This window comes from Muntiacus reevesi, chromosome 9 (genome assembly GCF_963930625.1).
Source record: "Muntiacus reevesi chromosome 9, mMunRee1.1, whole genome shotgun sequence".
NCBI classification, from domain to species: Eukaryota; Metazoa; Chordata; class Mammalia; order Artiodactyla; family Cervidae; genus Muntiacus; species Muntiacus reevesi.
Window position 1 is genome coordinate 14,172,003 of NC_089257.1, and position 12,563 is coordinate 14,184,565.

Consider the following 12,563-nt stretch of genomic DNA (forward strand, 5'->3'; position numbering starts at 1 on the left):
TGGACCCAAATACACTGGGATATAATAGTCAGGTTTCAAATTAATGACAAAAACATAACTATGAGACTATTTTTAAAAACCTCAAAATATCGTGAAAGCACTAAAATTTCAGTCCCTTTTCAACTCTTATACCAAAAATAAATTCAAGATGGATCCAGCTTTTTAATATAAGAGATAAAGAGGCTTTAAAAATTAAATACTGAAAGAGAATTGAGGAATATTTCGCCCAAGTGGAATGGGAAAATAATTTCCAAGTAGGATACAAAAAACAAAAAAAAATTGAATATAAAATGTAAAAAAAAAAATTACATGCAAGAAGCATTCTACATAGTTCAAAAAGTTAAGAACATATAACCAGAAAGCATTAACTACATATGCAGTGGTAAAAAAGATTATTTCTTTAGTTCATAAATATCTCATAAAAATCAGTATGAATAAGAGAACGAATTGAATGAAATGGGTAAAAGAAATATTATTTTCACAAAAAAATCAAATTAAATATGTGGAAAGATGATCAAACTAAATTATATAAAAACAGTCATTGCTAAAGTACAACTTGAATCAAATGTCATATTTATCAGGTACTGCTCATTGAGATGTGGACAAAAGTATTCTCACAGACAGCGGATAGGACTGTAACTATTAGAAGATGCTCAAGAATGGTAGTTTGGCTACAACTATCAATATCAACATTTTAAATGCATATACTACCTGACCATTGATTCAAATATTATAGCAATGATTCTATGCCAATGAACTCATATTTACCTATTTATAAGACCATATATTTTTGAATAACTCTTTGTCATAGAAAGGTTTAGCAATCAACTGGAGAGGAATGTACACATTAATTCTAGTAAAAATTTATAAAGAGTATTGCCGACCATATGAAAAATTAAGGTTATATATAAGGACTGGGCTTCCTAGGTAGCAGAGTGGTCAGGAATCTACCTGCGTATTCAGGAGATGCAAGAGAGGGGTGTTTGTCCCTGGGTCAGGAAAATCCCCTGGAGGAGGAAATGACAGCCCACTCCAGTAATCTTGCCTGTAAAATGTACACAATATATGGACTGGAATGAAAACATTTTCAAGATTTTGCATAGTAAAAGCGAGTGTTAAATATATATATAGAAACAAATATCCATATGTTAAATACACTTGCATGTACCAAGATTATTACCAGATGAAAACAAGCCAATTTAAGGCCAACCTCTAGCATCACTGACTCAATGGGCATGAATCTGAGCAAACTCCAGGAGAGAGTGACGGATGGGGGAGCCTGGCATGCTGCCGTCCATGGGGTCGCAGAGTCGGACACGACTTAGTGACCGAACAGCAGCTGAGGACGAGGGCTGGGAAATGCTGAGAGAAATAGGAAATTCATTTGAAACTCTATCCCATATTGTTTGGTTTCATTCATTCTGCTTGCTAATGCATGCTAAGTCACTTCAGTCATGTCTGACTCTTTGCAACCCACGAGCTGTAGCCCACAAAACTCCTCTGACAATGGTGATTCAAGAGTGGGTAGCCACGCACTCCTCCAGGGGATCATCCTGACCCTGGTCTCCTCCATTGGTAGATGGATTCTTTACCACAAGCATCACCAGGAAAATCTTGATTATTAATATCTTAGTTCAACATTACTTACAAACAAAAACATATGAAATTAAAAATTTTGTGTATAATTTTCCCACTATAAGTTTCATCACCATATATTATTAATTCTCACTATATAGGCATTATGCCTTTCTAGTACAGTGATAAACAAGGAGTTATAGACCTTCCATTATAGTAGGGAGGGAAACTGTTAATAACAGCACAGTTCTATAATTACATTAGTTAAAAATAATTCATATATATTCATTGGAGAAAGTGAATCTAGAAACAAATTTTAAAATGACTTCGGCATTCTAGGAAAATGAACTCTAATGTCAAATGTCTCCCTTCATAGTAAATGATGCACTTCTTTAATATGAGATAAAAATGTTTCTTCTCCAGAGCTTCTTCATAGCATTAGTCAACTCAGAATTTCTTAGACTGTAGATTAGTGGGTTCAGCATGGGGCTTATGACAGTATAAAACACAGTCACTGATTTGTCAATGGGAAAAGTCTTAGCCGGTCTTGCATTTATGAAAATACAGGGAACAAAGAAGCAGACAACCACAGTGATGTGGGAGCCACAGGTCTGGAGGGCTTTCCGCCTCCCTTCCTGACTCAGGTTCTTCAGAGAGCGCAGGATGACTCCGTAGGAGACGAGTAAGAGCAGAAACACAGCAGTGCAGATCAGTCCTCCATTGGCCAACACTAAGATGCCGATGATATAGGTGTCAGTACAGACGAGTTCCAGTAGAGGGAACATGTCACACATATAGTGATCGATGACATTGGGGCCACAGAATGGGAGCCCATAAACAGTGCTGAGTTGAATCACTGAGTGCAGAAAACCTCCAACCCAGGACACCACCAGCAACACAACACACACCCTCTGCCTCATGATCACCAGATAATGCAAAGGCTTGCAGATGGCCACATAGCGGTCATAGGCCATCACCAGCAAAAGTACGATCTCTGATCCACCAAAAAAGTGCTCTGTAAATAGCTGGGTCATGCAAGATTTAAAGGATACGATTTTTTCCTCAAAGAACAAGTCTGAAATCAATCTAGGTGTAATACAAGAAGAGTACGTGACATCCATAAATGATAAGCTAGCAAGAAAAAAGTACATCGGTGAGTTCAGGTTCCTACTGACAGTTATAGTCACAACTATGAGCAGGTTTCCCACCACAGTCAAGATATAGAAGAGTAAGAATGTAACAAAAAGGACTTTCTGCTCCTTTGGATTCTGTGTGAGACCCAAGAGGATGAAGTAAGTTACATTGCTCCTTGTTTCCATCTAGTCAGTCTAAATTCTATGCTCACTTGTTAGAAGCAGTGTACCTACAAAACAAGGGGAAAACTTTTAAATGAATTAAATTTCCATCTACTGTTATATATTCAATTAAAAGAATGTATGTGGACAGTCTTTTCATGTCCAATGTGTCATTGATAGTGCATCTCCAAGTTGAATAAGGTAGAGTTACTTGCCCTCATGATATAATACAGGAATAGGGATAAGATAATTCCAGATCCGTATAATAAGCTATAAGAAAATTCACAAATCATGGTGAATCATGGTACAGTTATGTATCAATAATAATTAAATCAGAGAAGATTTTCCAGAGGAATTAGTGCTTTAGCTGAATTTTTTTTTAAGTGAAACAAGAACGGACTGGAAGGGAATTCAGTGAAGTCACAAAACTGTAAAAATGAGGTTCATGGTAATTTACATAATCAACGTGAGTAGATGGAAGCATGAATAGAAGGTTTCTCTCCTGAATTGTCCCAGATCTCACTGATACTTCTTAGGTCTTTAAGTGGATATTTACCTTTTCCTGACCAGTAAACAATGCAACAGTCTAATTGTGTGCCTCCAAACCCTGTGTTTCCCCTAATTTTAAAATATGTCTATGCAGCATCTCTAAATGTGGACAAGCAACTGAATGGCAATTTAGTATTTACAAAACTAACATTTTTATTTTCCACAATATGTAGCACTTCCTATACAAAATTTGACGTGTTGCCTTTTACCTTGCCAAATGATATAATTTTTCATGCTTTTGTGCAGACATAAAATTTCAGTGCTCTTCACTTATTTTTTACTCTTATATAAATTAAATATATCCTATTGACTCTACTTCCAAAATATATCACAAATTGGAATATTCTCATCTATTTTTTTCTGCTATACTTTTTTTTTTAAGTTTCTTCATAGTCCACTGTGATAGCCTCCTCCCAAGTCTCTCCGTGTTTATTCTGGCCTCCAAAAACTGGTTTTCCTGAAGCAGCTCAAATTGTCCTTCTCATTCTTATTCTGATGATATCACCACTCTGCTGCTCGAAAGGCTTACAGTATATTCCAATCATGCAGTCATAGTTTAATGTGTCACATTTAATATTTATAGTAACATATACTACAATCCCTGTTTCATCACTAACAAATACTAAGGCTCAGAACATCTATTTCATTTTCCCAAAGTCACACATTTTTGAGTGCTATACTTAGAATTGAATCTAAGTTTGGTTTATTTCAAAAGTAAGTTAATTTCTTTCATAACAAAGAAGGTCTCTCAATTGTTAACCTGTTTCCCCGTATTTTCCATTAGTCTTACCTTGCAGAGGCTTGTTCACAAATTGATGAATGAGTTTTAACACAATGTAAGTCCTGGAATTCTTTCATCCAATATGACAGTAGAGAGCAAAAGGGTGCCTTATTATCTGAGGATATAAATTTGTACAGTCATTTGACCATCCAGTTTCTAAATGAATTCTTCTCATTATTCAGAGGGTCATTTTTATGTGCTGGATTATTTGAAAGGAATTCCTTGGTGTACACAGAAAAGAAAAACCTTAATCACATTAGGAAATTTATCAAAATGGCCAACAAATTCTATATAAACATAGGAAGATAGCAACTAGTCATTTTCCAGGGAACTTTTTCATAAGTAACCTCTTCCCTAATAACATTAAAAAGAAAAATAGCATTGATTGTTTAGCCCATCTCACTCTGTCACGTTGACACGGCCAGACTAGTTCAAACTGAAATTTTGAAATATATTTCTATGATATTTTTTAAGTCTAAGAAAGGACCTCCTGAAAAGTTGGTGCAAGTTACTAAGTGGATAGCATTTTCTTCCTGTTAAGAATGAAGATCATGGAGTATTTCATCCCCTCTGGTTGCAATTATTATTGAATCTTAGAGTTGGAATGTGTCCAAGACTGATTCTTGCTTAATTAATTCAGTGGGATTTTCCACAAACTTTTTAAATAACATCTGTATGTAAAGATATTAATAGGCCAAATCACATAGTTCATGTCAGAACAAATAGTACTTTAGAATCTCTATAAGACTGCTGCCAATCAAGAATAAAATATCAACCCAGTCATTATGCTCCAGTGAACTTATTTGTTATATATTTCCCCACCTGAAATAGCAAGATTTTCTTTCCTTTTATTTCATACTCAGCTTAATCACCATAAAATTTGGTTAGAAATATGAAAATTATATCAAAAGACACAACTAAATATATCAAAATTGTAGATATAAGAGCTAATAGTTTAAACAATTAGCAACTTTTTAAAAAGTAGGATGCCTCTGTTAGGCCAGCAACTGTGCTATAAGTAAGGACACAACAATTAATAAAACCAGGGTTAAATCATGTAAAAATTTTTTTCTTGCATTCCTGTGTTATTTTCTCAGAATAAAGTCAGACAATAAAGAAGGAGACATTCAGTAATTGTAGTTGTATTAATGGCTTGTAATATAAGAAATAGTTTACTGTGACAGAAAATAAGAGGAAGTTCTACTGTGGATAATGTAATCAGAGAAGGCCTTTCTTAAAAAGTGATATTTAAACTCAGATTAAAAAGATAGGAAGTGACTACCATAGAGGTACTGTTACAGAAAGCAAAGCTAAGTAAAAATTTAAAAATGAAATTATTTCACTTCAGAGAATAGGCGCTACACTTAGAAAAAATCTGAGTAACATGGAAACTTCCATTACCATATGTAAGACAGATAGACAATGGGAATTTGCTGTGTGATTCAGGAAACTCAAACAGGGGCTCTGTATCACCCTAGAGGAGTGGGATGGGAGGGGATATGTGTATATTTATGGCTGATTCATGTTGGGGTTTGACAGTTCACAACAACATTCTGTACAGCAATTATCTTTCAATAAAAAATAAATTAATTTTTTATTAAGGACTTGTGAAAGTGTGCCCACTGTCTTCTTTCAGATTTTAACGTGGAAGTTTCAAGCTTTAGTGCTGAGGGTGATGTTTGCGGTGGAGCAGTCACATGTGGACTTTATTATGTCCAGGCACATTCCTTCTATTTCAAACTTGCTGAGAGTATTTTGTGAAATGTTGTTGAAGTTTTATGTGGTCATGAACAAGCCAAGCAGAAATTAAGAAAATAATTCCACTTACAAGAGCACCAAAACGAAGAAAATAGTTAAGAGAAAACTTAATCAATGAGACAAAAGCATTTTAAACTGAACATCACAAAACTTTATTCAGAGATATTATGGAACACATAGATATATGGGAAAACATTTATGAACTAGAATATTTAATAGTATTTAGATGTTACTATCGCTTCAAGTGATCTAAAGATTCTGTTCACTTCCTATCAAAACTATAAAAATGTTTTTTGCAGAAGTAGAAAAATTCATGATAAAATTCGTATGGACTATTAAGGACTTCAAAATTGCCAAAACAGTTTTGAAAAGGAGGAAAGTTGGAGGTCTCACACTTCCTTGCTCTAAAACATACTACAAAGCTACAGTAACCGCAGCACTAGTATTGAGATAAAGATGGACAACAGAATAATGGAGTAAACAGACTCTAGAAATAAACCTTTGTGTATGTCCCAGATAATTTTCAACAAGACTGCCAAGAGCATTTTATGGAAAAAAAAGATATAATATGGAATTAAGTGAAAAAAGACAGTCACAAAAAACAAATACTGTATGATTCCACTTGACTGAGACACTTAAAGAGTCAAATTATGGAGAAAATGTAGAATGGTGGCTGCCCACAGGTCAGTGAGGGAAAATGGGGAATTTTGTTTAACGGTTTTAGAATTTCAGCTTGAGATGTTGGGAAAGTTCTGGATATAGACAGTGGTCATAGTTGCATAACTTAATATCACTTTAAGATGATTAAAGTTATGAATTTTGTCATGTATACTTGGCCATAATTTTAAAAGTAAATATAAGATCTAAGGTGACCTCATTAATTGATTTATGACATGAATATAGAGTATAGCTTGGTAGCCCAAAGTAAAGGCAAATATCATCGGCTTCAGATACATCTGGGGAATTTAAGAGGCAAATATGTCTATCCAATGACAAAACTACTAAATTAAAATCTCTATCTTTAAGTTTTTATTTTAATTTGGAACGTGTATGCCTGTGTGCTGTGGTTTCAGTCGCGTCTGACTCTGTAAACGTGTGGACTGCAGCCCGCAGACTCCTCTGTCCATGGGATGATCCTGACAAGAGCAGTGGAGTGCAGCGCCTCGCCCCCCTCCATGGGGTCTTCCCGGCCCAAGCCTGCATCTGCTGTGGCCCCTGAGTTACAGGCGGATTACCACCGAGCCACCGGGAAACCCACAGTAGACTGCAGTGATTTACAGCGTGCCAGTTTCAGATCTACAGCAAAGGACTGAGTTATACAAATACACGCATCTACCTTTTCTCCATTTCTTTTCCCACTTAGTTTATTACAAAGTGTGAGCAGAGTTCCCTGTGCTGTACAGTAGGACTTGTTATAATCCATGTTAAACATGTGGTGCCTTAGTCCAACTCTTGCGGTACCAGGGACAGCAGCCTGCTAGGCTCCTCTGTCCATGGGATTTTCCTGCAAGAATACTGGAGAGGGATGCCATGCCCGCCTCCACGAGGTCTCCTGACCCAGGGATCCAGCCCACATCTCCTCTAGCTCTTGCCTTGCAGGTGGATTCTTTACCACAGAGCCAGCGGGAAAGCCATGTTAGAGTATAGTGATTAGCCTGTCTACATTGCTGCAATTGTCTACATTGCTAAAAAATGTCTACAGCAAAGTGACTGACTTACACATATACATGTATCTACTCTTTTTCAAATTCTGTTCCCATTTAGTTTATTACAAAATATGGAGCAGAGTTCCCTTGTGCTAGACACTAGGCCCTGCTATAATCTATTTTAAATATAGCAGTGCATATCGGTGGAGAAGGAAATGGCAGTCCACTCCAGTGCTCTTGCCTGGAGAATCCCAGGGACAGAGGAGCCTGGGGGGCGGCCGTCTATGGGGTCGCACAGAGTCGGACACGACTGAAGTGACTCAGCAGCAGCAGCAGTGTGTACTGGGCGCTTCTCTGGTGGGTCACTGGTCAGGAACCCACCTGTAACGCGGAAGACACCAGAGACCTGGGTTCCATCACTGGGTTGAGACGATCCCTGGAGGAGGGCATCGCAGCCCGCAAGCCTAGGTGTATTTCTGAGAAACAATAAGAAGGAGAGACTGCTAGTCTCCTCACAGACCAAAATGTGTTACATATAATGGCAATTATGTGTCAACCTGCACATGAAAAAAGAGATTAGTGAAGCAGAAGAGTGTCTTGAATTGGATCCAAATACACCGGGATTTCAGGAAACAAAAATCAGGATTTCAAGTTAATGGCAAAAAGATAGCTATGCAACTATTTTTAAAAACCATAAAATATAGAGAAACCACTAAAATTTCAATCCCTCTTTAACTCCTATAGCAAAATAAATTCAAGATTAATCAAAAGTTTTAATATAAGATATAAAAATGCTTTGTAAAAAAAAGCACTGGAAAAGAATTGAAGGCTATTTCGCACAAGTGGAATGGGAAAATGTATCTTTCTAAGCAAGATACACAAATGAAAAAAATTGAATATAAAATGTAAAAATAAAAAATTTACATGCAAAAATCATTTTACATAGTTTATAAGGTTAAAACCATGTAACCAGGAAATGGAGAAGAAAATGGCAACCCACTCCAGTAATCTTGCCTGGAAATCCCATGGACAGAGAAGCCTGGCGGGCTACAGTCCATAGGGTAGAAAAAGAGTCAGACACAACTTAGCAAGTAAAGAACAAGAAATATAATTTTTAAATCTAATTTGATGTCATATCGTGTGTGCATTTTTATCATCCCTTTTGAACTAATATTATATCATGCACTTTTTCTCATGTCTTCAAATTTTCTTTGAAAACACAAGTTTTAATAGCTGCATGATAATCCATCTTATGAATAGATTGCATTCATTTACTTGTCAAATATTTTTGGTTGTTTAGGTTTTTGCTTTTCACTGCAGTGAGTGGTACCGCAGTCCTGTGTTCTTATTCTATTTGTTTAGCAGCTGGTGGCTCAGACGGTAAAGAATCCACCTGCAATGCAGGAGACCTTGGTTCAGTCCCTGGGATGGGAAGATCCCCGGGAGAAGGGCATGGCTACCCACCTCAATCTTCTGGCCTGGAGAGTGCCATGGACAGAGAGCCTGGCAGGTCCCAGTCCTTGGGGTCACAACAAGCAGGACACAGCTGAGATACTTTCACACAACCAGAAAGCATAAACTACTCACGCAGTGGTGAAAGTGATTGTTTCTTACTATATAAACATCTCATAAAAATCAGTATGGAAAAGACTAACCATTAAATAGGTAAAATTTAAATGAATATATATATATAAATTTGTTTATTTTTATATACATATAAACTCACAGAAAATACAAATCAAATTGAACATGTGGAAAGATTATGGAAATCAATTATATCAAAAGGGTTGTGGTTAAAGAATAAGACTAACTTTAATCAGATGTCATATATATTTATCAGGTACTGATGATTGAATTGTGGACAAAAGAATTCTCATAGAGTGGACAGGACTATAACTACTTAACCTCAAGTGTGGTAATGTGGCAATAACTATCAATATCAACATTTAAATGCATATATTATCTGACCATTCATTCAAATATCATAGGAACAATGCTATCCCTATAAAATTATATTTATTATACATAAAACATATATTAATCAGACTATTATTTGCCTTATGAAAAGTTTAGCAATCACATTAATAGAAATGTACACATTAATTTCACTATAAATTTATAAGGAGAACTGTGCACCATAAGAAAAATTATATATGACTCGGCTTCTGACTGGGCTTCCCAGGTGGCACAGTGGGAATCTGGCTGCCAGTGCAGGAGACGCAGAAGACACGAGCTTGATCCTGGGTCAGGAAGATCCCCTGGAGTATGAAATGGCAACCCACTCCAGCATTCTTGCCTGGGAAATTCCTAGGACAGAGGGGACTGGCAGGCTATAATATATGGGATCTCAAAGAGTCAGAAACTACAAGCAACTGATCATGTATGTACAAAATATATGGACTTGTATGGAAACATCTTCAAGATGCTGCATAGTAAAAGCAAGTGTTACATATATAGAAAGAAGCAAATATATGTATGTTAATTACACTTGCTTTTGCAAAGATTATTACCAGATGAAAAGAAACAAATTTAGGGCCAACAACTAGGGCTGGAAAATGCTGAGAAAAAAATAGGAAATTCATGTGATCCTGCATACCATATGGTTTGGTTTACATTTACGCTGTTTATTGATATCTCTTTTACTTCAAATCTTCTTGTAAATGGGAGAGTATTAAGTTAAAGATTTTGTGCATAATGCCACAGAAGTATAATAAAAAAAGAAGATATATATAAATAAATATTTTAAATTTTATAAATAAAAAAGTTCATTTAAATGATGAGTCTAAATAAAAATCATCCTGTCCTGAAAAAGAGTTGTTGTTATTCAACCTCTAAGTCCAACTCTGTGCTTCTCCATGAACTGCAATATCGTTTTTGCTCTTTTTTTTCATGAAACGGAGTGAAAAATATGAATCCGTAAATTGGTTGGGCTTTCCAGGTGGCTCTAGTGGTAAAGAACTCAGCAGCCAATGCAGGAGACATAAGAGATGCCAGTTCATTCCCTGGGTCAGGAAGATCCCCTGGAGGAGGGCATGGCAACCCACTCTAGTATTCTTGCCTGGAGACTCCCATGGACAGAGAAGCCTGGTGGGCTACAGTCCCTAGGGTCACATAGACTCGGACAAGACTGAAGCGACTGAGCACACATAACTTAGTTAAAAATCAGTGCAATAATATTCTCATGAATTCATTATACATTTTTTTTTTGGCTATATAGGTTTTATGCCATTCTGGGTACAGTTATAAACAAGTAATTATAGACCTTACATTCTAGTAAGCAGAAAAACTGTTATTAATAGCACAGGTGTATAATTGCAATCTTTAATGATAATTATCATAAATTTGTTCAAGAAAAAGAAATCAGAATCAAATTTTAAAATGGCTTCCCTGGTAGCTAATATTGTAAAGAATCTTCCTGCAATGGGGGAGACCTGGATTCGATCGCTGGGTTGAGAAGATCACATGGAGGAGAGTGTGGCAATTCACTCCAGTATCCTTGTCTGGAGAATCCCCATGGACAGAGGGGCCTGGCCGGCTACAGTCCATGCAGTTGCAAGCAGCTGACATGACTGAGTGACTGAGCACAAATGCTTCTGCATTCAAAGGAAATGTCCCCTGATGTCAAATGACACCTTTCATAGTAATCAGTGCACTTACTTAAAATGAGATATGATGTTCCTTCTCCAGACCTTCTTCATAGCACTAGTTAACTCAGAGTTTCTTAGGCTGTAGATTAATGGGTTCAGCATGGGGCTTATGACTGTATAAAACACACTCACAGATTTGTCAATGGGGAAGGTCTTAGCAGGTCTCGCATACATGAAAATGCAGGGAACAAAGAAGCAAATAACCACGGTGATGTGGGAGCCACAGGTCTGGAGGGCTTTCCGCCTCCCTTCCTGACTCAGGTTCTTCAGAGAGTGCAAGATGACTCCGTAGGAGACGAGTAAGAGCAGAAACACAGCAGTGCAGATCAGTCCTCCATTAGCTAGCACTAAGATGCCAGTGACATAGGTGTCAGTACAGACGAGTTTCAGTAAAGGGAACATGTCACACATAAAGTGATCAATGACATTGGGGCCACAGAATGGGAGCCTGTAAACAGTGCCAAGTTGAATAATTGAGTGCAGAAAACCTCCAACCCAGGACACCACCAGCAACACAACACACACCCTCTGCCTCATGATCACCAGATAATGCAAGGGCTTACAGATAGCCACGTAGCGGTCATAGGCCATCACCAGCAGAAGTAGGATCTCAGATCCACCAAAAAAGTGCTCTGTAAACAATTGAGTCATGCAAAATTCAAATGATATGATTTTTTCCCCTAAGAACAAGTCTGAAATCAGTCTAGGTGTAATACAAGAAGAATACGTGACATCCATAAATGATAAGCTAGCAAGAAAAAAGTACATTGGTGAGTTCAGGGTCTTACTGACAGTTATAGTCGCAATAATGACCAGGTTACCCATCAGGGTCAAAATGTAGAAGAAGAAGAACATAACAAAAATTACTTTCTGTTCCTTTGGATTCTGAGTGAGGCCCAGGAAGACAAAGTAAGTTACATTGTTCCTTGGTTCCATCCAGTCTGGACAGAAGCTGAGTTCAGGTATTAGAAGCAGTTAGTCTAAAAGACAAGGGGAAGAACATTTAAATTGAAAAAAAAAAAAAAAAACACTTCAAGGGGAAAACACTTAAATGCACAATTGTTTGTTTACACATTCACTTGAAGAATGTATGTAGAACGTCTATTTTTGTCTAATATGTCACGGACATTTTGATTACAAGTTGAGTAAGGCATAGTTTCTTTCCCTCAGTGATATGGTACATAACAAGGGATCAGGCAATTCCAGACCCAAGTTATATATGCCATTAATATTTGGTTTCCCTGGTGCTCAGATGGTGAAGAATCTGCCTGCAGTGCAGGAGACCTAGGTTTGATTCCAGGATTGTTAACAT

The 12,563-nt window shown here is 36.9% G+C and overlaps 2 protein-coding genes across 2 annotated transcripts; both read right to left on the minus strand.

The window, feature by feature from the left end:
* Nucleotides 1-1,967: 1,967 nt before the first annotated feature.
* LOC136175172 (olfactory receptor 4A47-like) lies at nucleotides 1,968-2,894 on the minus strand. The gene has a single exon (XM_065945492.1). The coding sequence runs from the start codon at nucleotides 2,892-2,894 to the stop codon at nucleotides 1,968-1,970; it is 927 nt and encodes a 308-aa protein (XP_065801564.1).
* Nucleotides 2,895-11,257: 8,363 nt separating this feature from the next.
* On the minus strand, nucleotides 11,258-12,187 carry LOC136175120 (olfactory receptor 4A47-like). Its single transcript, XM_065945429.1, has one exon. The coding sequence runs from the start codon at nucleotides 12,185-12,187 to the stop codon at nucleotides 11,258-11,260; it is 930 nt and encodes a 309-aa protein (XP_065801501.1).
* Between the last annotated feature and the right edge of the window lie 376 nt (nucleotides 12,188-12,563).